Genomic DNA, 23,237 nt, shown 5'->3' with positions numbered 1-23,237 from the left:
TGTTGCTCTTTGTAAGCCAGGCAATGGTATGACTGAAACTAGCTGCTGTTGAAGGGTAACCCTAATCCCTCTCAGAGCTGACAAAATAATTCCTGTTGTGCAAGAGTGAGTGGAGTTTTGGCATCTGGAATGGAAGGGAGGAGTCTGGGGCTCTTTGCTCTCTCTTTGCCTGCTTAGGTTTCATAATTATCTTATCAAGGAAAGTAGCAACTTGATTAAATGAATTCAAAATTATTAGCATCAAAGAGCCTTGGGTTTAAAGACTCCTCTCGGTGCCAGTATGTGATTTCAGCTTCCCACTGCTGCCATTATGTAGAATGGCTTCATGTAAGCATGGTTTTGTCTTTTGACTGTTTCTCTCATCCATGGATGTTGGCCAGGTTTTGCAAGCTGTCAGGCTGACTAGATCCACACAGGATTTGGTCACCATGACTAGTATTTGGAGCCCAAAGAGCAGCCTTGGGGTCAGACTGCTAGTCTGATACCTTGGATGTGTGTTGCACTGCCTAAGAAGTTAAAATGACTTCAGTGTCTTCCTGATCCTATCTTTGCACTCTGAAACCCAGCACCAGCTGTTGGGGCTCTGGCTTCTAGTTGCATCTTCTCAAGCACACCATGACAAGAAAGGAAGGAATTCAGGTTCAGTGAAAGAATAAACAAGTTGTGTTGGCCTTACCTTTAGCTCGTTGTGCTGACAGGCTTCATGACAGTTTCCTTAGCCTGAATTCAGCTTTCCTCTGTATTGGTGTCACACAGGATCACCAAGGTTCATATGGGTATGGCAAGTTTGGGGCTTTCCTGTGTGTCTTTTGCACTGTACTTCCAGTTTATGCAGACTTCACCCAGCCCATGTGTTGTTTAGGTACAAATAATTTCAATCTTTACCATGGAAAGAATCTTTCAATCCCTTTCCTGGCCCATAGGTCCTACCAAAACTTCCCTCTGTCCTTAACAAGAGAAAACTTCATACTCAAAGCCCTTAAAATCCACTTCTGTTTTCATGGAACCTTTTCCACTGTGGGCTATGAAAGTGTTCCTGATCAGCTGGAAAGCTTCCATGTTTATTAGTACCTGCACACATTACTTGTGCTTTTTGGGTAGAGCTCCTTAACCATCTGCAAATATGCATCTTTAAATGCCTTAAGATCTGTAGTTAAAGCTCTCCTTTGCAGCTGAAGCCTACAGTCACAATGGGAATGGCCAGAGAGGCAAGCACTGGACACTGCCTGCTCTGATTGCCTTTTCTCTCACTTGTTGTACCTGTTCTCTCTGGGGCAAAGACTGCCTTTCATTTTAGAATAGAATTAACCATGTTGGAAGAGACCTCTGAGATCATTGAGTCCAACCTGTCACCCAACACCATCTCATCAACTAAACCATGGCACCAAGTGCCTCATCCAGGCTCTTCCTAAACACCTCCAGGGATGGTGACTCCACAACCTCCCTGGGCAGCACATTCCAACGGCAAATCTCTCTTGCTGGGAAGAACTTCTTCCTAACATCCAGCCTGAACTTCCCCTGGCACAGCTTGAGACTGTGTCCTCTTGTTCTGGTCTTGTTAAAGACCAACCTCCACCTAGCTCCAACCTCCCTTCAGGGAGTTGGAGAGAGCAAGAAGGTCTCCCCTGAGCCTCCTCTTCTCCAGGCTAAGCAACCCCAGCTCCCTCAGCCTCTCCTCACAGAGCTGTGCTCCAAACCCCTCCCCAGCTTTGCTGCCCTTCGCTGGACACCTTCCAGCAGCTCAGCATCTTTGCTAAACTGAGTGACCCAGAACTGGTCACAGGACTCAAGGTGGTTTTGATCTCAATGTTTTTCATTTTGATCTTAATGTATTCAGTGCCTGTCTTGTGTGTGGTCCCTTCCCTGCACATGCATAACATAAACCGAAGATGAAACATCATTGAAGTGTCATTTGTATGACTATCCTTGATTCATGAGTTTCCTACTGCTGCCTGCAGTTGTGTGCTTGGTAAAAGCAACCCAGCCCATGCTGGCAGTGCAGTGGAAGAAGTTTCAGAAGAGCCTGGAGGCTTGTAGCCTGTCTCAGCTGTGTGCCAACTCCGCTTGCTGCAGTGGTGCTCTGTGGAAACACCTTCGTTGCAGACTGGACTGTGCAGTGTGTGACTCTTCTGTCCCTAGGGTAGACTTGGTGTCTTGCATTTGGGGTTTGGGTGCTAGAAGAGTGACCTGTCACTATTGTTTCTATTATCAGTCTTTTGAGATTGCTTAAGCCTCCTGGTGATGGTGGGCTGCTGGCAATCCCTAAAACACGTTTAACAACAGATGAATTGAAGAGTTCAGCTGCTCCTGTGACTGAGATGAACACATTGTGTGTAGTAAGACAGAATTATGTCTATCTGTCCTATAGTCCTCTTCTGAAGACTCTTTAATATGGCTATTTTATGAGTTCATGGTAAGGGTTCAGGCCTTTGAGAGGAGCCTTGCCCTCTATATTCTTTTCATAGAAGGGTTGGTTTGGAAGGGACCTTTAGAAGTCATCTTGTCCAGCATCCCACTTGAAGCAGGACTGTTGCCAACACTAGACTGAGACAGCCATTGCTTTGACTCACTGGATCCTGAAACTCAGGAGGGTGGAAATGATCCTCTTGGAGCACCCTGATCTGCTTAGATGACAAGTAGTGAAAACTTCCTTGTTCTTAGTGCCTGATTTGTGCCTCTGAAGATGTGGCTTGTGGCCGTGATCCTTGCCATATCTCCCACTGCTGAGAAGAATTCTGATGCCTGGCTTTCATTCCAGTCATTTGTACTTTTGAATCCCTTAACTGAACTCTTGAAAGCATGTGCCAGAGGAAGCATTTACAATGCAGATGCCTTAGCTTCACTTTCCAGCATAGTCCTGGTGTTCTATCGAGGCTAAACATGGTGTGCAGGGGTGGCAGAAAATGGCTTGAGCAGGACAGTGCAGTGTCCTTTGCCACACATGTAGCCGTGTCTGAGGACCCTGCTACAGCCTGATGCTTTCTCCATCCTGCCTGCCTGCCTTCACAGGGACCAGAGCCAAGCACAAATCTTTCAGCTTTCTTATTATATCTATTTTTTGGTGTGCCTTAAACCTTTTGTTTGAAGGACCTTTACCTCAGTCTTTTGGCAGACCTGGTTAGCATTCTTGCTAGGCTGCTGCCTTCTGGGGGGAGTTTGTCCCTGAGGATGGTCCAAGGCTGGTGAACTTGGGACTGCTCTGGGGTGCTATGGCTGTAACCAGCTCCCCGTTTCCAGCTCATCAACAGGCATCCCGGGAGCCCTGAGGGCTCCACAGGCCTGAACTTCAGCTGCCCTTACAAAAAGGCACTTTTCAGCTCTTGTCAGCAGGGAAGTGAGGCTGTTGGCTGACGTTCTGCCTGCTGGGAAGCTCCTGGGGTATATTGGTGGTCATCTGCTCACCGCTGCCGCTGCTACTGGCAGGCTGTAGATTGCCCACAAGCCAGAACGCAATCACAAAAGGGTTTTCAGACGTGCTTGGATGGTATCAGACTCTAACGCCAAACAAGACCTTCCTGGCCCTCCCTCTTGGCTGATGGCTGCCCCAAGGAGTTACCTAATAAATGACTCCGTGTGTTTCTTGTCGCAATCCACCAGGTGGCACGGTTCATCTGGTTTGCCGGAGCGAGGAACGGGCTGAGGCCGCCAGGCGAGAGATAGCGGCGGAAACCGGCAACCAGGTCAGTTGTTTCCAGTCTTTTCTTTGCTCTCAGGCTGTTCGTGTGAAAGACTTCGGAAGCCTTGAGCTGTAGTATTGTGTGGCTTTGTTGTTGTGGTTTTTAATAGCATTTCCTATGTAGTTTATCATCCATATAGAATAGAATTAGCCAGGTTGGAAAAGACCTCTGAGATCATCCAGTCCAACCTATCACCCAGCACCATCTGATCAACTCAACCATGGCACCAAGTGCTTCATCCAGGCTCTTCCTAAACACCTCCAGGGATGGTGACTCCACCACCTCCCTGGGCAGCACATTCCAATGGCCAATCTCTCTTGCTGGGAAGAATTTCTTCCTAACATTTTTATAGACCCTCTCCACAACACATCCAGCCTAAACCTCCCCTGGCACAGCTCCCCTGCAGAGCTCTCCTACCCTGTAACAGATCAACTCCTGCCCCCAGCTTGGTGTCATCTGCAAATTTACTGGTGATGGACTCAAATCCTCTCCTCCAGATCATCAATAAAGATATTGAACAGGCTGGGGCCCAGCACTGATCCCTGGGGCACACCACTGGTGCCTGGCTGCCAGCTGGCTGTGGCACCATTCACCACCACTCTCTGGGCTCGGCCCTCCAGCCAGTTCCAGACCCAGTGTATGCTCTGGAGTGATTTAATTTCACTAAGTGACGGTTTTGGTGAGCAGTAACATCACCACCAGAACGTAGCTTTATTTAATGTTTGTTGTTGGTATCTTTGGTGATGTCCTACTTATAATTCCTGACTATGTGGCTAAAGGGTTTTAAAAGTTAGTGCATTGCAACACTCTTGCAACAACATTTGTGAGTTTACAGCATTGAAGTTTAAGGGTGCATCCTCTACATACTTTACATCTCTGTTTCTTAAATTCTCTTCCTTTGCTCTTGCCTTCTCTTGCATACATCACTCTACAGTATACCTCTGTTGTTCTATGTAATTGTTGAGCAGAGTGCACTTATTGAGTCCTGTGTCCAGTTCTGGGCTCCTCAGTTTGAGAAGGACATTGAGGCACTTGAATGTGTCCAGAGAAGGGCAACAAAGCTGGGGAGGGGTCTGGAGCACAGCCCTGTGAGGAGAGGCTGAGGGAGCTGGGGTTGCTTAGCCTGCAGAAGAGGAGGCTCAGGGGAGACCTTCCTGCTCTCTGCAACTCCCTGAAGGGAGGTTATAGCCAGGTGGGGGTTGGTCTCTTCTCCCAGGCAACCAGCACCAGAACAAGAGGACACAGTCTCAAGCTGTGCCAGGGGAAGTTTAGGCTGGAGGTGAGGAGAAAGTTCTTCCCAGAGAGAGAGATTGGCCATTGGAATGTGCTGCCCAGGGAGGTGGTGGAGTCACCATCCCTGGAGGTGTTCAAGAGGGGATTGGATGTGGCACTTGGTGCCATGGTCTAGTCATGAGGTGTTGGGCGATAGGTTGGGTTTGATGATCTTTGAGGTCTTTTCCAACCCTATTGCTTGTATGATTCTATGAGTAGTGCAGTCATTGTCCTTCTCTCCTGTTTGTTTTGGCTGGGATAGAGTTAATTCTCTTCATAGCAGATCCTGTGGTGCTGTGGTTTGGATTTGTGACTAAACCAGTGTTGGCAATCCATGCTTTAGCTGCTGCTGAACAGTGCTCCCTCCGCATCAAGGCCATTCTGGTTCTCGTGCTGAGCAGGCTGGGGCTACACAAGAAACTGGGAGGGGATGCAGTGGGACAGCTGACCCCAGCTAACCAAAGGGGTGTCCTACACCATATGATGTTGTGCTCAAGGATAAAAACCAGGGGATGTAGGAGGAAGGGGTGATGTTTGCAGTTATGGTGTTTGGCTTTCCAAATCATTGTTGCATGTGATGAAGCTCTGCTTTCCTGGGGACTGCTGAACACTTGCCTGACAATGGGAAGCAGTGAATTAATTCCTTTGTTTTGCTTGCACACATAGCCCTGCTTCACCTATTGAACTCAACCCACAAGTTTTGTCTGTTTTACCCTTTCAAGTCTCTCCCCTACCCCCCTGGGAGGGGAGTGAGTGAGTGGTTGTATGAGGCTTATCTGCCTGCCTAGGTTTATCCCACAGCACTTGGTTGGGGAAGCTATCTTCATTTTAGAGAGTGGCCTGGCTCTTGGACATGGGAATTGGCTTCCAGTGGAAGTTGTTTTCATGTTGATCCCAAGTTCTGAAGACTTTTTATGGTTAGAGATACCATGTTGGCTGAATTCCTGCTCTTTGGCTTCAGCTCCCTGGTGTGACACAACCAGCACTGCCCTTCACTTCCTTAATGGAGTGAATTAGATCAGTCCTTATGTAGAGACACTTTCCAGCTGTCTGTAACTGTGCAATCCCATGGCTATAGTAAGACTGGTGATTATCTGTTACCTCCTTTTCTGACTGCAGTCAGAGAGCCTGGGAAGAGGGGTGAGTCTGACCTCTGGAGGTTCCTTCATGTTCTGTTTTCTGTCATTTGTAGGAAAAAACCCCACAAACTCGAGGGAAGCAGCATTCTTCCTCCAGAAGCAGCATTCTTCCTCCAGAAGCAGCAGTTACTGCACTCACACTCTTCAGCAGGCTGCAAGCCTGTAGTTTCTGTAGTCATGAAAGAGTTTGAGGGCTCTGCACAAGTCCTCTGTGACCCTGGGGACAGAGCACTCGTACAGAAAGCAGCATTCAGTGAAGTATTAGATGAGCTGTGCAAGGTGCCCTGGGGGATGGAAGACTGCATGCTAGGAAGAGTCATTTTAATAAGGAGGCCACAAGAACATCCTTCTTTATAAGTACTCATTCAGAAGCAATCCAGGGAGATAATAAAATGCTTTAGCTGCAACTTGTCAAGCTGTACCCAGGCTCAGCTTGCTCTTCCTGATTATCTGGTGGGGGATCTTGTTGCAGTGCATGCCAAAGTTATGTTTGGTTTTGTTTTGTTGTCTTCCACAGCAGCACACACCAGAGTTCAGTGCTGAAATGCAGTTGCTTTGCAGGCATCTCTGCCTAGACCTGGAAACTGGCAACTTTTCCTGCTGTCTTGCTGGAAATCTGGTCAAGGATGTTTGGTCTCACTTTGAAAATGCCCTTGCTACTGTTGAGGCTTGTATAGGGAGCAGGCCTCTGGGTTGTTTTCTTTGAGCCAGTGTGAGAGTCCTGAGCAGATAAGTGGTGATGCAGGTGTTTTCCAGTCTGTGAAATCACTTGTAGCATTGAACATCTGCCCAAAAGGCTTCAGCTCCTCTGCACCCTTAGATGATCTAATGGGAGTAGCTTTAAAACTAGAATGCTTTTAGAGGAGCATCCAATTAGAAACACCAGAGCTGTGTCAAGTTATTGGTAGGAAATGAACATTCTAGAATAGAATGAACCAGGTTGGAAGAGATCTTTGAGATCATCAAATCCAATCTATCATCCAACACCATCTGATCAACTAAACCATGGCACCAAGTGCCTCAGCCAGGCTCTTCCTAAACGCCTCCAGGGATGGTGACTCCACCACCTCCCTGGGCAGCACATCCCAATGGCCAATCTCTCTTTCTAGGAAGAATTTCTTCCTAACATCCAGCCTAATCCCCCCCTGGCACAGCTTGAGACTGTGTCCTCTTGTTCTGGTGCTGGTTGCCTGGGAGAAGAGACCAACCCCCACCTGGATACAACCTCCCTTCAGGTAGCTGTAGACAGCAAGAAGGTCTCCCCTGAGCCTCCTCTTCTCCAGGCTAAGCAACCCCAGCTCCCTCAGCCTCTCCTCCCAGGGCTGTGCTCCAGACCCCTCCCCAGCTTTGTTGCCCTTCTCTGGACACCTTCCAGCATCTCAACATCTTCATTATCATGACAAAATTCTGACCTACCCCAACTCAGGAGCTGAAATCCAGTGGTTGGGGAGACAGTTGTGCTGTTTGTCATTTATCTGCGGGGCAGCAGAATGACAGGCAGGGAACAATGCCTTGTAATTGTCTCAGCTTCTTCGCTTCTCTCCTTCGCTTTTATAACGAGTGCTCAAAGACACAACTTGGACGGAGAGGATAGCCTTTAATGATGGTGTGCTGTGTTGCATGAGAACGTGTCCTCTGCAGATTTGCTTTCAAACTGCCTCTCCCTGGGAGGCATCACAACAGTCTGTGGCCGATCTTTGAGACTGAGTGCTCTCCAGGAGAAGAGTAGGAGCTGAGGTGCCTTTTGTGTGCTGCTCAATGCCACTGCGCTTCTCCCAGGTAGAACACAAGCCTGCACGCAGCAGCCGAGCTGCCTGTAACAAACAGCAGAAGGCTTTTGATGTTTTGGAGAGAAGGAAGCATTTCCAGCTTCAGTGGTTTAGAAAGTGATGACTTTGATCTATGTTTCTCTCCCTTTCTTGTTTTTCTTCTGTGTTGTGCTACATGCATGTTCATGGCTGCAGGCTGCTGTGACTCGGGTGGCTAACAAGCACTTAGCAGTTAATGAAGCAGTTACTGTGGAAGGGGTGCAGAAGGCACACACAGGCAGCTGGAGAGGTGCATTGGTGCACCTGAAAGCCTACTCTCCTGCCCTGCTTGCAGTGACTGTGCCTGGCTCATGGGAGGCTGGCCCAGACACCGCTCCAGAGGAACGATGTGGCAGATGCTGGGCTGCAAGCGGTGACTGGCGTTCTTTCCTGAGCCTGGGGCCTGGTCTGTTGAGTTCTGCTGTGGTCAAGGTGCTGGGCTGCCAGGTGAAGCAATGGCAGGATGTGACCAGTCTGCATAACTGCAGGGAACAGAAAGAGGAGATGGCAGGGTCCTTGCAGAGAGTACAAGAGCACAAAGCCCACAGTGCATGGAAGGAGGGACAGCTGAAAGCCATGCCTGAATGAGTGGTGTATAGACTTCAGTGATGGGGAGGATTGGAATCTTGTGACTGCTGGCAGCAGAAGGGAGGCTTGTCCTCTGCCTGCAGATGTGCATTGATAGGATAGGTGAAGTGCCATGGTAACAGATGGGGGAGAACAAGCTCTGTCGGGGGAGGTGTTGGAAACAGATGAGCCTGAACTATTACTGCCACTGGGAAGAAGTGCTGGGTGATAATGGCTGGAGGCTCCCTTCTGTGGGTGATGGAGGTGCCCATCTGCAGTCTTGGCCTGATATCCTGAGAGGTTTGTCACTTGCTGGAGACTCAGATTTAAGGTATTGTGGAGAGTCTGCTGAGGTTTGTCTGGACCTTGGACTAGTGCCACATAGGCATTCATGACATTGTGAGAGATGAGCTCATGAGGAGTGCTTACAGAGGGTGAAGGGCATAAGGGTGCAAGTAGTGCTCTCCTAAATCCTTCCAGTAAAAGGGAAGTAGTAGCATACACATCCTGTAGCTCAACACCTGAATGTGCACCTGGCTTCACTTTGGCCTTGGTCACTTGGCCCTTATGGTCTCTTTCACCTTCCCTGGGAAGTGAGCATGGCTAAGCAGGAATGACAGAGTAGAGCAAAAAATTCTTTGCCAAGAAGTTTGCTAAGCTAGTGAAGAGAGCTTAAAGCTTTCAGTGGGAAAAAGAGACCAGGCACAGAAGAATGGTGGAGTGAGGGGGACATGGAGTGTGTATGCAGGAATGCATTGTGAAAGCAATGTGACTGGGAGACCCTCTCAGCTGCCTGCACATGAATACACACAACGTAGGAAACAGGAATCCATGCATGGGTGCAGAGCTGTGATCTCACTGGCATTAGAGAGCTGTGACCAGAGTGCTGGAATGGCTGTAGAATAGAATAGAATTAACCAGGTTGGAAGAGATCTTTGAGATCATCAAATCCAATCTATCACCCAACACCATCTAATCAACTCAACCATGGCACCAAGTGCCTCATCCAGGCTCTTCCTAAACACCTGCAGGGATGGTGACTCCATCACCTCCCTGGGCAGCACATTCCAGTGGCCAATCTCTCTTGCTGGGAAGAATTTCTTCCTAACACCCAGCCTAAGCTTCCCCTGGAACAGCTTGAGACTGTGTCCTCTTGTTCTGGTGCTGGGTGCCTGGCAGAAGAGACCAACCCCCACCTGCCTACAACCTCCCTTCAGGGAGTTGGAGAGAGCAAGGAGGTCTCCCCTGAGCCTCCTCTTCTCCAGGCTAAGCAACCCCAGCTCCCTCAGCCTCTCCTCACAGGGCTGTGCTCCAGACCCCTCCCCAGCTTTGTTGCCCTTCTCTGGACACCTTCCAGCATCTCAACATCTTTCCTAACCTGAGGAGCCCAGAACTGGACACAGGACTCAAGGTGTGGCCTAACCGGTGCTGAGCACAGGGCACAATGACCTCCCTGCTCCTGCTGGCCACACTGTTCCTGATGCAGGCCAGGATGCCCTTGGCCCTCTTGGTCACCTGGGCACACTGCAGGCTCATGTTCAGCTGCTGTCAACCAGCACCCCTAGGTCCCTTTCTGCCTGGCTGCTGTCCAGCTGCTCTGACCCCAGCCTGTAGCACTGCCTGGGGTTGTTGTGGTCACCTGGCACTTAGATGTGTTCAATCTCCTGCCCTTGGCCTCTGCCCATCTGCCCAGCCTGTATGCAGGCTCTTTAAGAAAGGCAAGTTGGGAAGAGAAGGAGGAGGAGTTGTGCTTTATGCAAAGGAGTGGCCTGGATGCATGGAGCTTTGTGCTGAAATGAGTAATAAATCACTTGAGCAATTCTATGATTCTCAGAACCTTTTCACCTAGACAGCTCTCCCCCCTGTCCCTGCTGAGTGTAACTTACCTTTTCTTCTTCTTCTTTTTTCCTTCTCCTGTAGAATCTTTTCCTGCACATTTTGGATATCTCTAACCCCAAGGAGATCTGGAAGTTTGCTGAAAAGTTCAAAAATGACCACAAATTGCATGTGTTGGTAAGTCTCATGCCTCTGTCCTTTCCCTTTCTTTGGTGCACAGCCCATGCATGTGTCCAAAAGGCAGCGTAGCTTTCACAGTTTTGCCCACAGCTCTCTGCTTGCTTTGTCTCTAAGTGGTTTTGGGGTGGTCACTGTGGTCTGATTGCTTCTGCCCAGTTCAGTTTACATGCAGACAGCTTACAGAAAGAGGAAGGCAGTCATTTTTTTTCAGCTGCATCTCTTCTTAGCATTCATTTTCTGTTTGACTTTGATTACTAATAGCTTTGTCCCTCATAGAATCAATGAGGTTGGAAAAGACCTCAGAGATCATCAAGTCCAACCTGTCACCCAACACCTCATGACTATCTAAACCATGGCTCCAAGTGCCCTCTTGAACACCTCCAGGGATGGGGTCTCCACCACCTCCCTGGGCAGCACATCCCAAGGGCCAATCTCTCTTGCTGGGAAGAACATCCTCCTAACCTCCAGCCTAAACCTCCCCTGGCACAGGTTGAGACTGTGTCCTCTTGTTCTGGTGCTGGTTGCCTGGCAGAAGAGACCAACCCCCACCTGGCTCCAACCTCCCTTCAGGGAGTTGTAGAGAGCAAGGAGGTCTCCCCTGAGCCTCCTCTTCTGCAGTCTAAGAGGAGGAGTGGCAGTGAATGAGCAGGAAGGGTGGAAGGGCAAATCTCTTTTCAAAGTGGGAAAGAAAAGCTGAGGATAAGGCAGAGAAGGAAGTGCCTGGGCCTGTGCTGGCTGCATACAGCTTTCAACCTTCTGACTCCTCACAAGGTTCTACCTTGCAGTGCATCCATGCTGTGTGGAGCAGTCAGGGGGTGCAGGATGGCCAGGTAGAGAGAAAAGCTGGCATCCCTCCAAGCAGGGCACAAAGTCAGTATAAAGCACCTCTGCTGGTTCTCTCTGCTCCTCTCAGGGCTAACCAGGGCACAGCACCCTGCTGACCTGGCTAATCTGCCAAACTGGGAGCTAATTCATTGAATCTGGTGAGGATGGGAGTTCCCAGGGGGTGTTCTGCTGTGTGCTGCACAGCTTCCCACAGTGAATTTTCCCCTAGCAGAGAATGCATCACCACACAGTGTGGATGGTGTGGGGCCAGTGTGGTCTCTCAGGTGAGACTAACAAATCATAGCATGTGTTTATGGTCTAAGACCTGCCCTACAGTTTGCATGCTGCTTTTCTTGAGGAGTTTAAAATCATGGAGTAAGGCATGAAGAAGCTTGTGGGCTGTTAGTGTAATGCATCTCTGAGCCTCTTCTCTGAGCATCCTTTCTTTGGTGAAAAGCCTCTGTGGTCAGTGCCAGAGTAGTGTGGCCTGGCATAGCATGGTTTATTGGAACAGTTTGGGGCTTTGTGTTTAGTGTCAGAAGACAGCAAACCAGAGCAGACTGCTTGTATGCATGGCTTGCTTTGCAGGTGTTTGTGTAGATTACCTTTGCTTACAGGAGTTCTCTGGGATGGGATGGGATAGGATAGAAATGGAATGGAATGGAATAGAATAGAATTAACCAGGTTGGAAGAGACCTTCAAGATCATCGAGTCCAACCCATCACCCAACACCATCTAATCAACTAACCCATGGCACCAAGCACCCCATCAAGTCTCCTCCTAAACCCCTCCAGGGATGGTAACTCCACCACCTCCCAGGGCAGCACATTCCAATGGGCAATCTCTCTCTCTGTGTAGAATTTCTTCCTAACATCCAGTCTGAGCCTCCCCTGGTGCAGCTTGAGACTGTGTCCTCTTGTTACAGATCAACAATGCAGGATGCATGGTGAATAACAGAGAATTAACTGAAGATGGGCTTGAAAAAAACTTTGCAACAAACACTCTGGGTGAGTAGGAATGGGACTCACTCTGAGATACACTGATCTTGAGTATGGAAGTGTGTTTTCACAGCTGGGTTCATGAGGTGTGTGTTCCTGCTCAGGGGCATGGGACCATTGCTATGCCAGGGAAGAAGAAAGGGAAAATAACTCTTGGAATCATAGAATCAATGAGGTTGGAAAAGACCTCAGAGATCATCAAGTCCAACCTGTCACCAAAGACCTCATGACTACTAAACCATGGCACCAAGTGCCACCTCCAATCCCCTCTTGAACACCTCCAGGGATGGGGACTCCACCACCTCCCCTGGCAGCACATTCCAATGGGCAACAACTCTCTCTGTGAAGAACTTTCTCCTCACCTCCAGCCTAAACTTCCCCTGGCACAGCTTGAGACTGTGTCCTCTTGTTCTGGTGCTGGTTGCCTGGGAGAAGAGACCAACCCCCACCTGGCTCCAACCTCCCTTCAGGGAGTTGGAGAGAGCAATAAGGTCACCCCTGAGTCTCCTCTTCTCCAGGCTAAGCAACCCCAGCTCCCTCAGCCTCTCCTCTCAGGGCTGTGCTCCAGACCCCTCCCCAGCTTTGTTGCCCTTCTCTGGACACCTTCCAGCAGCTCAACATCTTTGCTAACCTGAGGAGCCCAGAACTGGACACAGGACTCCAGGTGTGGCCTGAGCAGTGCTGAGCACAGGGCAGAAGACCTCCCTGCAAAAGATAAGGCTGATTTATAGGTTGGCTGCAAACTAGAATGTAGTCTGAGAGAACAAACTAAATTCCCTCTTCCCCTTTCCCCAGAAAAGCTGAAACCTGAGGGTGATGTGGGCTCAGGACCTCTCTTCTGTAAATCTGCTGTTGTCTGTCTCATTAACAGCAAGGAAGCAATAACTCATGGCTGCTTGAGCTCTGCAGAAAGAAGAGAATGGCTTTTCTTTCACAAACCATTTTGAGATGTTCACATGCAGGGTATTCCTCCCATCTTCCTCTCACTGTTTGCTTCTACCCTGGATCTCAGCTCTAGTTTGGTAAAGGAATGTTCAGTTGTTCATCTGTGGTTGATCCTTTGGGTTCCTGTGGGCACACTTCCTGGGGAGCTGCTGATCCTGGTAGGCAAAGTTCATTTGTGTGTATCTTTACTTTGTGTGGTGTTGCCCTGTACTCAGGGTTACACCCAAGAGCTGGGGAGTGATGAGCATCATTTCCTCTGGTGGACTTTGCAGCCTTAAGAGCTGCCACTTAAAAGAGTGAAGACAAACAGATAGATTCTGTTTGTTTCAGTAAAACTCCCAGGAGAGACTGTTCAGATCAGCAGCATTCAGTAATTTTGGAGGAAAAACTGTCAGCACTGGGAGGCAAGTGGGAGGCAACAGCAGCCTGCACTGGAAATGAAGCTGGAACAATTCTTGTTCCTCTGTTTTGCAGCCTGCCTCCCTTTGCTTTTGCACAGCACATCTTGCTCCTTACCAGCCAAGGGAGTGCTAAAACACACCCAGAGACAAATCAATGATGCTCCTAGCATGCATCTTTTCTTCAGCCTGATGTGCTCTGATGTGTTAATAACATAGCCATATACATTTACTTGCTGTGCAAGAAGGGGTAGGGCTAGAGGAAATAAGAGACCCTTCTGCCATGGTGCAGCCCGTCTGGGGCAAGCTGCCTAACCTGTATGGATATTGTTGTTCTCTTCCCTACTCATACTTGACTGGTGTTTTGAATCTGAGGGCTTTGCTGAGCTACTGGGAAGTCAGGCAGCCTGGATGCCAGCTCTGTCTGCCACAAGGTCAGTGCCTGATCCTTGGTGAGATGGCCTCCTTGCTTGTGAAAAGGAGACTCTGATACCCATCTTCCTTCTAAGGAGCTTTGAGGCTTCTGGATGAGAGGTGCTCTGTGAAAGAATGGGCTTGAGTATAACTGCAAGCAAACCAGCTACACTGAAGCCTGGGTTCCCAGGACACAGAGGAACACTTACTGAACTGAGCTTTGTAAGTCAAGGGAAATGTGAACCTTTGTTTTGTCTTTGGTGCTCATTAGCTCTTTCCTTATGCTCTCAGGTGTTGGTAGCGTGGTGGAGTTGACCCTCACAGGCAGTACACTAAAATCTTCATTCCTGATCTTGTACCTGGGAAGCAGACTCAGAGATGTCTCTTCCTTGGAACTCCATAAATTGAAGGCTTGGAAAGATAACCAGGTCAAGGAAGAATGTCAGTTTGGGGTTGGACAGAAGAAAAGCCAATTTACCTGCTTTTTACCAGGGGAATGAGCCATGGAAACCTGCACAAGTAAAAGTTGGGGTGGTTTCTGTTCCCACTTATTTTTCACAGTTGAAACAACACTGTTCCTAATAATACTGCAAAGCTCAGGCAGATGGAAAACTTCACTGAGTGTGGTGCTGGCTGCCTGCCCTTAGCTGAATGTTAGCAGATTGAAAACCTCGCCAACAGTTTACCACAAATTGCCAGATAGAACACCAAGGGGAAAAAACTCTTCTGGAATCCACCAAAACACTTGGCTCTCCAATAATTACATCATCAATTAGCTAGATGTTATAAACAGGGAGTGGCTCTACAATATGACTTCTGCTGAAACCATCATTTTCTTTGGAAATTAGTTTTAAAGAGCAGATTTGAGGGGTGCTGGGTGCCTGGGAGAAGAGACTGACCCCCACCTGGCTACAGCCTCCCTTCAGGGAGGTGGAGAGAGCAAGAAGGTCTCCCCTGAGCCTCCTCTTCTCCAGGCTAAGCAACCCCAGCTCCCTCAGCCTCTCCTCACAGGGCTGTGCTCCAGACCCCTCCCCAGCTTTGTTGCCCTTCTCTGGACACCTTCCAGCAGCTCAACATCTTTCCTAACCTGAGAGGCCCAGAACTGGACACAGGACTCAAGGTGTGGCCTAACCAGTGATGAGTGCAGGGCACAATGACCTCCCTGCTCCTGCTGGCCACACTGTTCCTGATGCAGGCCAGGATGCCATTGGCCTTCTTGGCCACCTGGGCACACTGCTGGCTCATGTTCAGCCTACTCTCCACCAGCACCCCCAGGTTCCTCTCTGCCTGGCAGCTCTCCAGCCCCTCTGACTCCAGCCTGTAGCACTGCATGGGGTTGTTGTGGCCAGTGTGTAGAATTAACCAGGTTGGAAAAGACCTTGGAGATCATTGAGCCTGACCTAAAACGTAAACATAAATGTGGAGGGAGGGTGTATGAACCCAGTGTGTCCTCATGAAGTGCCATGCTCATTGTTCTTACTGGCCATGCTCTGCACAATGCCCAGCTTGCTGACCCATGCTGTCCAATCCACCCTCTGATAAAGCTGCTTGACTGGTGTGTGATGGAGCAGTGGCTGTGTCGTTGCAGAAAGGTTTTCATAGCACTGCATTGAGATGGTTTCCTGTTTTATGAAGCTGGCTTCAACACAGAATTGACAGGATTGCTTTCCAAAGAAAAGAAAATGTTGAGAGGATGTTTATCTTTAAAAGGAATGGTGCATCAATCCCAAGAGCCTCCTTAACTGAGGAAAACCTGGCCAGCAAGTACTGTGTCAAAACTTACTGCATGGAAGAGGGCTGTAGTTTGTCCAGGAAGTTTCTCTAGTCAACTCCTCACCTCAGCAGAGTTCAGCAAGGGCAAGATGAAAGCCTGTGCAAGGCAGTGATTGAAGGGTTATTCATCCCCTTCTGCCTTCCTCTGCTTTTGAGCAAGCTCCTCAATTCCTCCTGCTGGCCTCCTTTGTGGCACAGCACATACTCCTTTTGGAAGGGAAGTGTGGTACACAGTACCACTCCCAAGCTTTCATTTTCCACCCTTAACCCAGTGGGAGCCAAGTTTTTGGGCCATGTAGACAACATCCCTTTCAGTGGCAGGAGAAGGGCAGTCCTGCTCAATGTATTCATCAGCAACCTGGGTGAGGGCATGGAGTGTACCCTCAGCAAGTCTGCTGGTGGCACCAAACTGGGAGGGGTGGGTGACACACCAGAAGGTTGTGCTGCCATCCAGTGTGACCTGCACAGACTGGAGAGCTGGGCAGATGAATAACCTTGGGAAGTTCAGCAAGGGTGAGTGTAGGGTACTGCACCTAGGGGGGAATAGCTCCATGTATCAGTACAAGTTGGGGGTTGACCTGCTGGGAAAAGACCTGGGAGTCCTGGTGAACAATAGGATTACCATGAGCCAGCAACGTGCCCTTGTGGCCAAGAAGGCCAATGGTGTCCTGGGATGCATCAGGAGGAGTGTGGTCATCAGGCTGAGGGAGATTGTTGTCTCCATCAACTCTGCCCTGGTGAGGCCTTATCTGGAGTACTGTGTCCAGTCTGGGCTCCCCAGTTCAAGAAGGACAGGGAACTGCTTGAGGTGGTTCAGCAAAGGCTTACAAAGGTCATTAGGGTACTGGACCACCAGTGTTAGAAGAAAGGCTGAGGGGCTTGGGGCTCTTCAGCCTGGAGAAGACAGCTGTCTTTGCAGTGCTTACAAATACTCAGAGGGTAGGTGTCAGGAGGATGGGGCCAGTTGTGTTACAGTGGTGCCCAGGGACAGGACAAGAGGTAGTGGGCACAAACTTGAACATCAGAAGTTCCATCTGAATGTGAGGAGACATTTCTTTCTGTTGAGGTGGAGCATTGAAAGGGCCTGCCCAGAGAGGTGGTGGAGGCAAAACCTGCCTCGATGCTGTTCTGTGCTACCTGCTTTAGGTGAACCTACTTTGGCAGGAGGGTTGGAGTCACCATCACTGGAGGTGTTGAGGAAGAGACTGGAGGGGGTGCTTGATGCCATGGTTGAGTTGATCAGATGGTGTTGGGTGATAGGTTGGACTTGATGATCTTGAAGGTCTCTTCCAACCTGGTTCAGTTCTGTTCTGTTCTGTTCTGTTCTGTTCTGTTCTGTTCTATTCTATTCTATTCTATTCTATTCTATTCTATTCTATTCTATTCTATTCTATTCTATTCTATTCTATTCTATTCTATTCTATTCTATTCTATTCTATTCTCCCTCCATGCACTTTTGTTCTCTCTTTGTCTTTTAAAACAAGTTAAACCCAAACACCCCCCCCCCACACCCTGAACCAGTCTGCACAGTCAGAGCACAGCACTAATAAAGCATCAAAGGTTTTTGGTGTGCTTTGTCATTTTTTGGTGTGCTTTGTCATTTTTTGGTGTGCTTTGTCATTTTTAACCAGGCTCAGTGGGAGGAAGTTTCTCCTTTGATGATGCACAAAAATTATTAGCAACTAATAATCAATTCATTATTAGCTCATGGTTAAGCAGTGTGGCTGTTGTCTTGATTTCCTGGAGGAGGAGGAGAGGGGAATGCAGTTTCTTCTTTCCTTGCAAAACTCTTTCTCCTCTTTAGTAAAACCAGAGAAGCTCCTGGTCTAGTTTCAGACTGTGAATGCAATGTGGGTTTTTGTGACGAGTGGGGCACACAATGCATTCATTCATGGCTTCCCCTTCTGGTTAGCAATGAATTTATGTCCTCCTGCATGCTGCAGTCCAGCTGTGCTGGGCAGGATGCATGCCAGGAGGGACAGGGCTGCGCCCAGCCTCTGCGCTGCCTGCGCTTTGCACTCTTCCTATGCTTGTTTGAATGTAACTCTTCAGCTTTTGCATGAGTAGAGGTGTGGAGGTTTCAACTGCTGCTGATGTATTCCACACAACAACAGATCTTCTGAAGGTGTGTCTGTTCTACTGTTAGAATCATAGAATTGTTTCAGCTGGACAAGACCTCTAAGATCATTGACTCCAACCACCGGCCTAAGACCACTCTGGCCACTAAACCATATCATGAAGTGCCCTATACACACATTTGCTCTCTGCAACAACCTGAAGGGAGGTTGTAGCCAGGTGGGGGTTGGTCTCTTCTCCCAGGCACCCAGCAGCAGAACAAGAGGACACAGTCTCAAGCTGTGCCAGGGGAGGTTTAGGCTGGATGTTAGGAAGAAGTTCTTCATAGAAAGAGAGATAGGCCATTGGGATGTGCTGCCCAGGGAGGTGGTGGAGTTACCATCACTGGAGGTGTTTAGGAGGAGACTGGATGAGGTGCTTGGTGCCATGGTTTAGTTAGTCATGAGGGGTTGGGTGATAGGTTGGACTTGATGATCTCAAAGGTCTCTTCCAACCTGGTCTGGTCTATTCTATTCTATTCTATTCTATTCTATTCTAGTAGTTGTAGAGAGCAATGAGGGCTCACTTCAGCCTTCTCACCTTCAGACTAAACAATAGCAGTTCCCTTAGCCACTCCTCATAAGACTTGTTCTCTAGACCCTTCACCAGCATTGTTGCCCTCCTCTGGACACTCTCCAGCAACCTGGTGTCCTTGTAGTGAGGGGCCCAAAACTGCACATCTTTGAGGTGCTGCCCCTTGTCCGGCCTGTTTTGGCTGACAGACCAGCCCCTGCAAAGCAGAACTGATACTACCCAAGTATATATCTTTTCAAAATGACCCTGGAGTTTGTACTGCAACACTTTCAAACAAGGACAGCAGGTGGGGGAACACTTAGCGGTGGCAGAAATGAAATGCTGGAGTCTGAACGCCTTGACGCGTTGTGTCTGTATTCCGAGGTGCTGGTGCTGGCCATAGGAAGCTGGGATCCAGACTGCTCTTTTTGCACTCTGTCTGGAAGCAAATGAGTGAGTGGGTTTGTGTGGCACAAAGATGCCCTGGCTCTGTGGGATTTGTTGACTTCTTCATAGACTCAAGGGAGAGAGGAGAGACTGCTTTTGCAGTTAGTTTGTAGGTTTAACTAAGTGCGTGAACTCCTGAGAAGCTGAAGTTGCTTTAAGCAGGATTTTTGGCACTGGCCATTTCTCTCATCCAGCTGGAAACCAAAACAAAACTCAGTTGTTAATGAGGCAATGTTAATGCCTTCAACCCTTGCATCCCTTTAGAATTAGCAAGTCAATGTGAAGCCCCTCAGAGAGGAAATTAATCTGTGGGACAGTAAAGTCAACCGTCGTCCTGGCTGCTGCATTGCAGCTGTGCCTTTAGGGGATGCAGCTTATTTAACCAAGACATGATGTTACTTTGTGTTTGAAGCATCCATAGCAAATCAGATGTAATCCAGGCTCTCTGCTTGTACTGAAGTTACTCCTTTGTTTTACATCTCAGCAGTCTCCCATGACAATCAGCAGCAGTTCCTCTCCTGGTGATGTCATCGGTCAGTCTCCCTGCTACCGCCATGGGAGATGCAGAGGCTCTCGTTGTGCACTGGCAACTGCCTTGGCTTGCCTTTTCTGATTAAGACAGGCTGCATTCACTCATCTGCTGTGCATTGGCTTTGTTTGATTTGCCAGGGGTTTACATATTTTGGGTGCATGTGGCTCTCCCTCTGATTATGTGGAGAAGCTGAGGGCTGCTCTGAGCGGCGGGGGAGCCCAGCAGTGTGTTCACCGAGCGGGGAACACATTTTGTTTGGGTAGCCTATTTCTAAACATGCTGTACTTTAACTGTGTGTGATCTGCTGCCTCTGTGGAAGGGAGGTTATACAGACACATGCTGAAGTCTTCATGTCTGGTGAGAAACATGGCCTCGGTAGCTCACGGGGGGGAAACATCGATCATCGCCGACACAGAATTGTTGAACCAGAGCCATGTGCGAAGAGATGTGGGAGAAGTATCATGCTTGGCACAGAAACGCTAGACTGAATGGGGATAGATTCTGTTTGAATTAAACAGGGGTTTTTTAAACACAGCTTAAAGGGGAAAAGCAAAAACATCTCTGAAGAGCTGTAAACAAACAGAACTCCCTGCGTGGGGCCTGGGCGGGTGAGGCATCACTAGGTGTGTCCGGAGCAAGCACCCTGGCAGCGGAGCAGTGTTTTGAACAACAGACTTTTCTGGTCCTGGTAACAGCTGAAATGGAATGGATTGGTGTGGTGCCTACCAGTCTGTGCCAGATGAGCTCGACTCAAGTGGGAGAGGACACAGTTAAGTTGCTCCAAGTAATCTTAGCTCAGCCTTGGGCATGCGATGTTAATATGTTCTTTCCCCTGAAAGGATTCTTTATCTTCTGCGATAGTCATGCTGGGGGCTTAAGAGGAGGGGGTTGGGTGCAACACAAATCCAAAGTGTCTGTGTCCTCTGAGGGATTTCACAGTGAGAAGGCAAAAATGGATGAGTCTTAAGTGTGTATGGAATGGCCTAAGGAGTGCAAGTGTGAAGCAGTTTTCTTCTGTTGCTCATGACCAGGTGCAGTTACCTGTGCGTCTGCCACACATGGAGGGGAAGGGCATGCCCTCTTTCTTCACTAGCATCACCCCCAGGGAAGGGAAGGGGAGGGAAGGGAAGGGAAGGGAAGGGAAGGGAAGGGAATAGTCCAGTCCAGTCCAGTTCTGGTCCCCTCAGTTTAGGAAAGATGTTGAGTTGCTGGAAGGTGTCCAGAGAAGGGCAACAAAGCTGGGGAGGGGTCTGGAGCACAGCCCTGTGAGGAGAGGCTGAGGGAGCTGGGGTTGCTTAGCCTGGAGAAGAGGAGGCTCAGGGGAGACCTTCTTGCTCTCTCCAACTCCCTGAAGGGAGGTTGTAGCCAGGTGGGGGTTGGCCTCTTCTCCCAGGCAAGCAGCACCAGAACAAGAGGACACAGTCTCAAGCTGTGCCAGGGGAGGTTTAGGCTGGATGTTAGGAAGAAGTTCTTCACAGACAGAGAGACTGGCCATTGGAATGCACTGCCTGGGGAGGTGGTGGAGTCCCCATCACTGGAGGTGTTTAGGAAGAGCCTGGCTGAGGCACTTGGTGCCATGGTTTAGTTGATGAGATGGTGCTGGGTTGGACTTGATGATCTCAGAGGTCTCGTCCAACCTGGTTAATCCTGTTCTATTCTATTCTAAAAACAGCTGTTTCAAAAAGAGAAGCTAATGTTGGTGCCTGCCTGTCTTTTAGGTACATACATTTTGACAACTGCCCTGCTGCCCCTCCTGGAAGAAGCAGCTGATGCCAGGGTGGTGAGTCTGCAATGCTGCTGACAAGAGGGGGTTTGCTATTCTTGCCTTCAGGCCTGTGCCAGCAGCACAGGATTCGTTATTATGCTGGAAGCATCTCTAGGAGGAGTCTCTTGGAGTTTGCTAGCAACAACCTGCTTCTCCAAGGCAAAGCCACTGCCTGCTACTCTCAACCTTTCCACTGGAAATCAGAGTGGAACACTGCCTTTGGAAGCTTCCCCTTTACATTTCCCTAGAGCAAGGTATCCCCTGCAGCACGGTGCACAATACCTGTAACAGGAGCATGGGCTTAAAAGAGGCTCACAGACCTTGGTGTAGAGCAGGATGGCAGGATGGCAGGATGGCAGGATGGCAGGATGGCAGGAGCTTCCTCTGTTCTTTTATACATGAACCATGTCACGTTTTGTGCAGTCTCCTGTTTGCTAATTGCCCTCTAGAGATGCTAAACATGCAACCAGCAAACAGTGCTGCTCTGCAGTTTTCCTTCTCCTGATTACCTCTCAAAAGGGAGAAGCACGAAGTCTCCTGAAGGAGACAGCCTTGCTTTGAGGGAAAATTGCTTTAAAAAGGCATTTTTTCCCTTCCACCTCATCTCCAGCTCTGCCCCACACGTGAGCAGGAGCAGCGTTCAAAGAGCATGCAGAGGCATCCTGCTCCCTCGAGGTGTTCCACGTTTCATGCATGAGTGTGACCGTGGGGAGGGCCTGGTCCTGGTTTTCACTTGTTTGCTTTTCATTCCTCTGGTTTGCATCCATGTGCTTCCCATCCATGTGCTTCCCACCCCTTTGCTTACAGATAACTGTCTCTTCTGGGGGCATGCTGGTTCAAAAACTAAACCTCTCTGACCTGCAGTCGGCAAACGGGGCCTTTGATGGAACTATGGTGTATGCACAAAACAAGGTACACCCCTGGGCTTGGCAACAAAGCCCAGCACCTCTCTGCTGTGCACCTTGGACACTGAGGCTCTTGAGTGTGCCCAGAGAAGGGCAATGAGGCTGGGGAGAGGCCTTGAGCACAGCTGTGTGAGGACAGGCTGAGGGAGCTGGGGTTGCTTAGCCTGGAGAAGAGGAGGCTCCTGGGAGACCTTCTTGCTCTCTCCACCTCCCTGAAGGGAGGCTGTAGCCAGGTGGGGGTTGGTCTCTTCTCCCAGGCACCCAGCACCAGAACAAGAGGACACAGTCTCAAGCTGTGCCAGGAGAGGTTTAGGATGGGTGTTAGGAAGTTCTTCCCAGCAAGAGAGATTGGCCATTGGGATGTGCTGCCCAGGGAGGTGGTAGAGTCACCATCCCTGGAGATGGATGAGGCACATGGTGCCATGGTTTAGTTGGTTAGATGGTGTTGGGTGATAGGTTGGACTCAGTGATCTCAAAGATCTTTTCCAACATTATTCTATTCTATTCTATTCTATTCTATTCTATTCTATTCTATTCTATTCTGTTCTGTTCTGTTCTGTTCTGTTCTATTCTGTTCTATTATGTTCTATTCTATTCTATTCTATTCTGTTCTGTTCTGTTCTGTTCTACTCTATTCAGGAGTTGGACTGGAAAAGTGTCTTTCCTTCACCTAAGTCCTGCATCCCTACAAGACTGGTTGCAGACTCAGCTTTCTTCCCTTGTCCCCCTCCCCCTGCTCCCAGGAGGACATGCAGGTTGTTACCTCCTTGCAGGGGTGTTGAGGCCTGGAGTTCAGCCTTGGCAATGCTGCCAATTAGGCCTGGAGCAGCCTAATTTGGGCTTATAGCTGCCAAGCCAAATGTGATGTTGCATCACATTGGTTTGGATGCAGAAAGGCAAGGGGGGGGCATGAAGGCATGGGTTTGTTGGCCTGGTTTAAAGGGAGGTCTGTGTGAAGCTTTGGCTTCCTGAGCTTCTGTGTTAAGCCCAGCCTATGGCTTTTGTGCAATTTTATATGCATTGCACTGGTTTGTGTGGATATGAATAGCATTTCCATCTACACCTTCCAATGCTACCCAGGCCTGTGTGTGAGCATTTATTAGCATATATTTTACACCCCTTTTGGGA

General features: G+C 49.2%; 1 protein-coding gene across 1 annotated transcript in view; it reads left to right on the top strand.

The window, feature by feature from the left end:
* Positions 1-23,237, top strand: part of DHRS12 (dehydrogenase/reductase 12) — a 33,683-nt gene that overhangs the window by 1,945 nt on the left and 8,501 nt on the right. The window contains exons 3-7 of the mRNA XM_054163133.1: positions 3,598-3,680; positions 10,384-10,476; positions 12,230-12,311; positions 21,158-21,219; positions 22,012-22,116. Coding sequence (XP_054019108.1) covers positions 3,598-3,680; positions 10,384-10,476; positions 12,230-12,311; positions 21,158-21,219; positions 22,012-22,116 — 425 coding nt within the window. The remainder of the gene's footprint in view (positions 1-3,597; positions 3,681-10,383; positions 10,477-12,229; positions 12,312-21,157; positions 21,220-22,011; positions 22,117-23,237) is intronic.

This window comes from Dryobates pubescens, chromosome 7 (assembly GCF_014839835.1).
Source record: "Dryobates pubescens isolate bDryPub1 chromosome 7, bDryPub1.pri, whole genome shotgun sequence".
Lineage (NCBI taxonomy): Eukaryota > Metazoa > Chordata > Aves > Piciformes > Picidae > Dryobates > Dryobates pubescens.
Note: the sequence above shows the minus strand (reverse complement) of the source record. Positions and strands in the feature narration are given on the sequence as shown.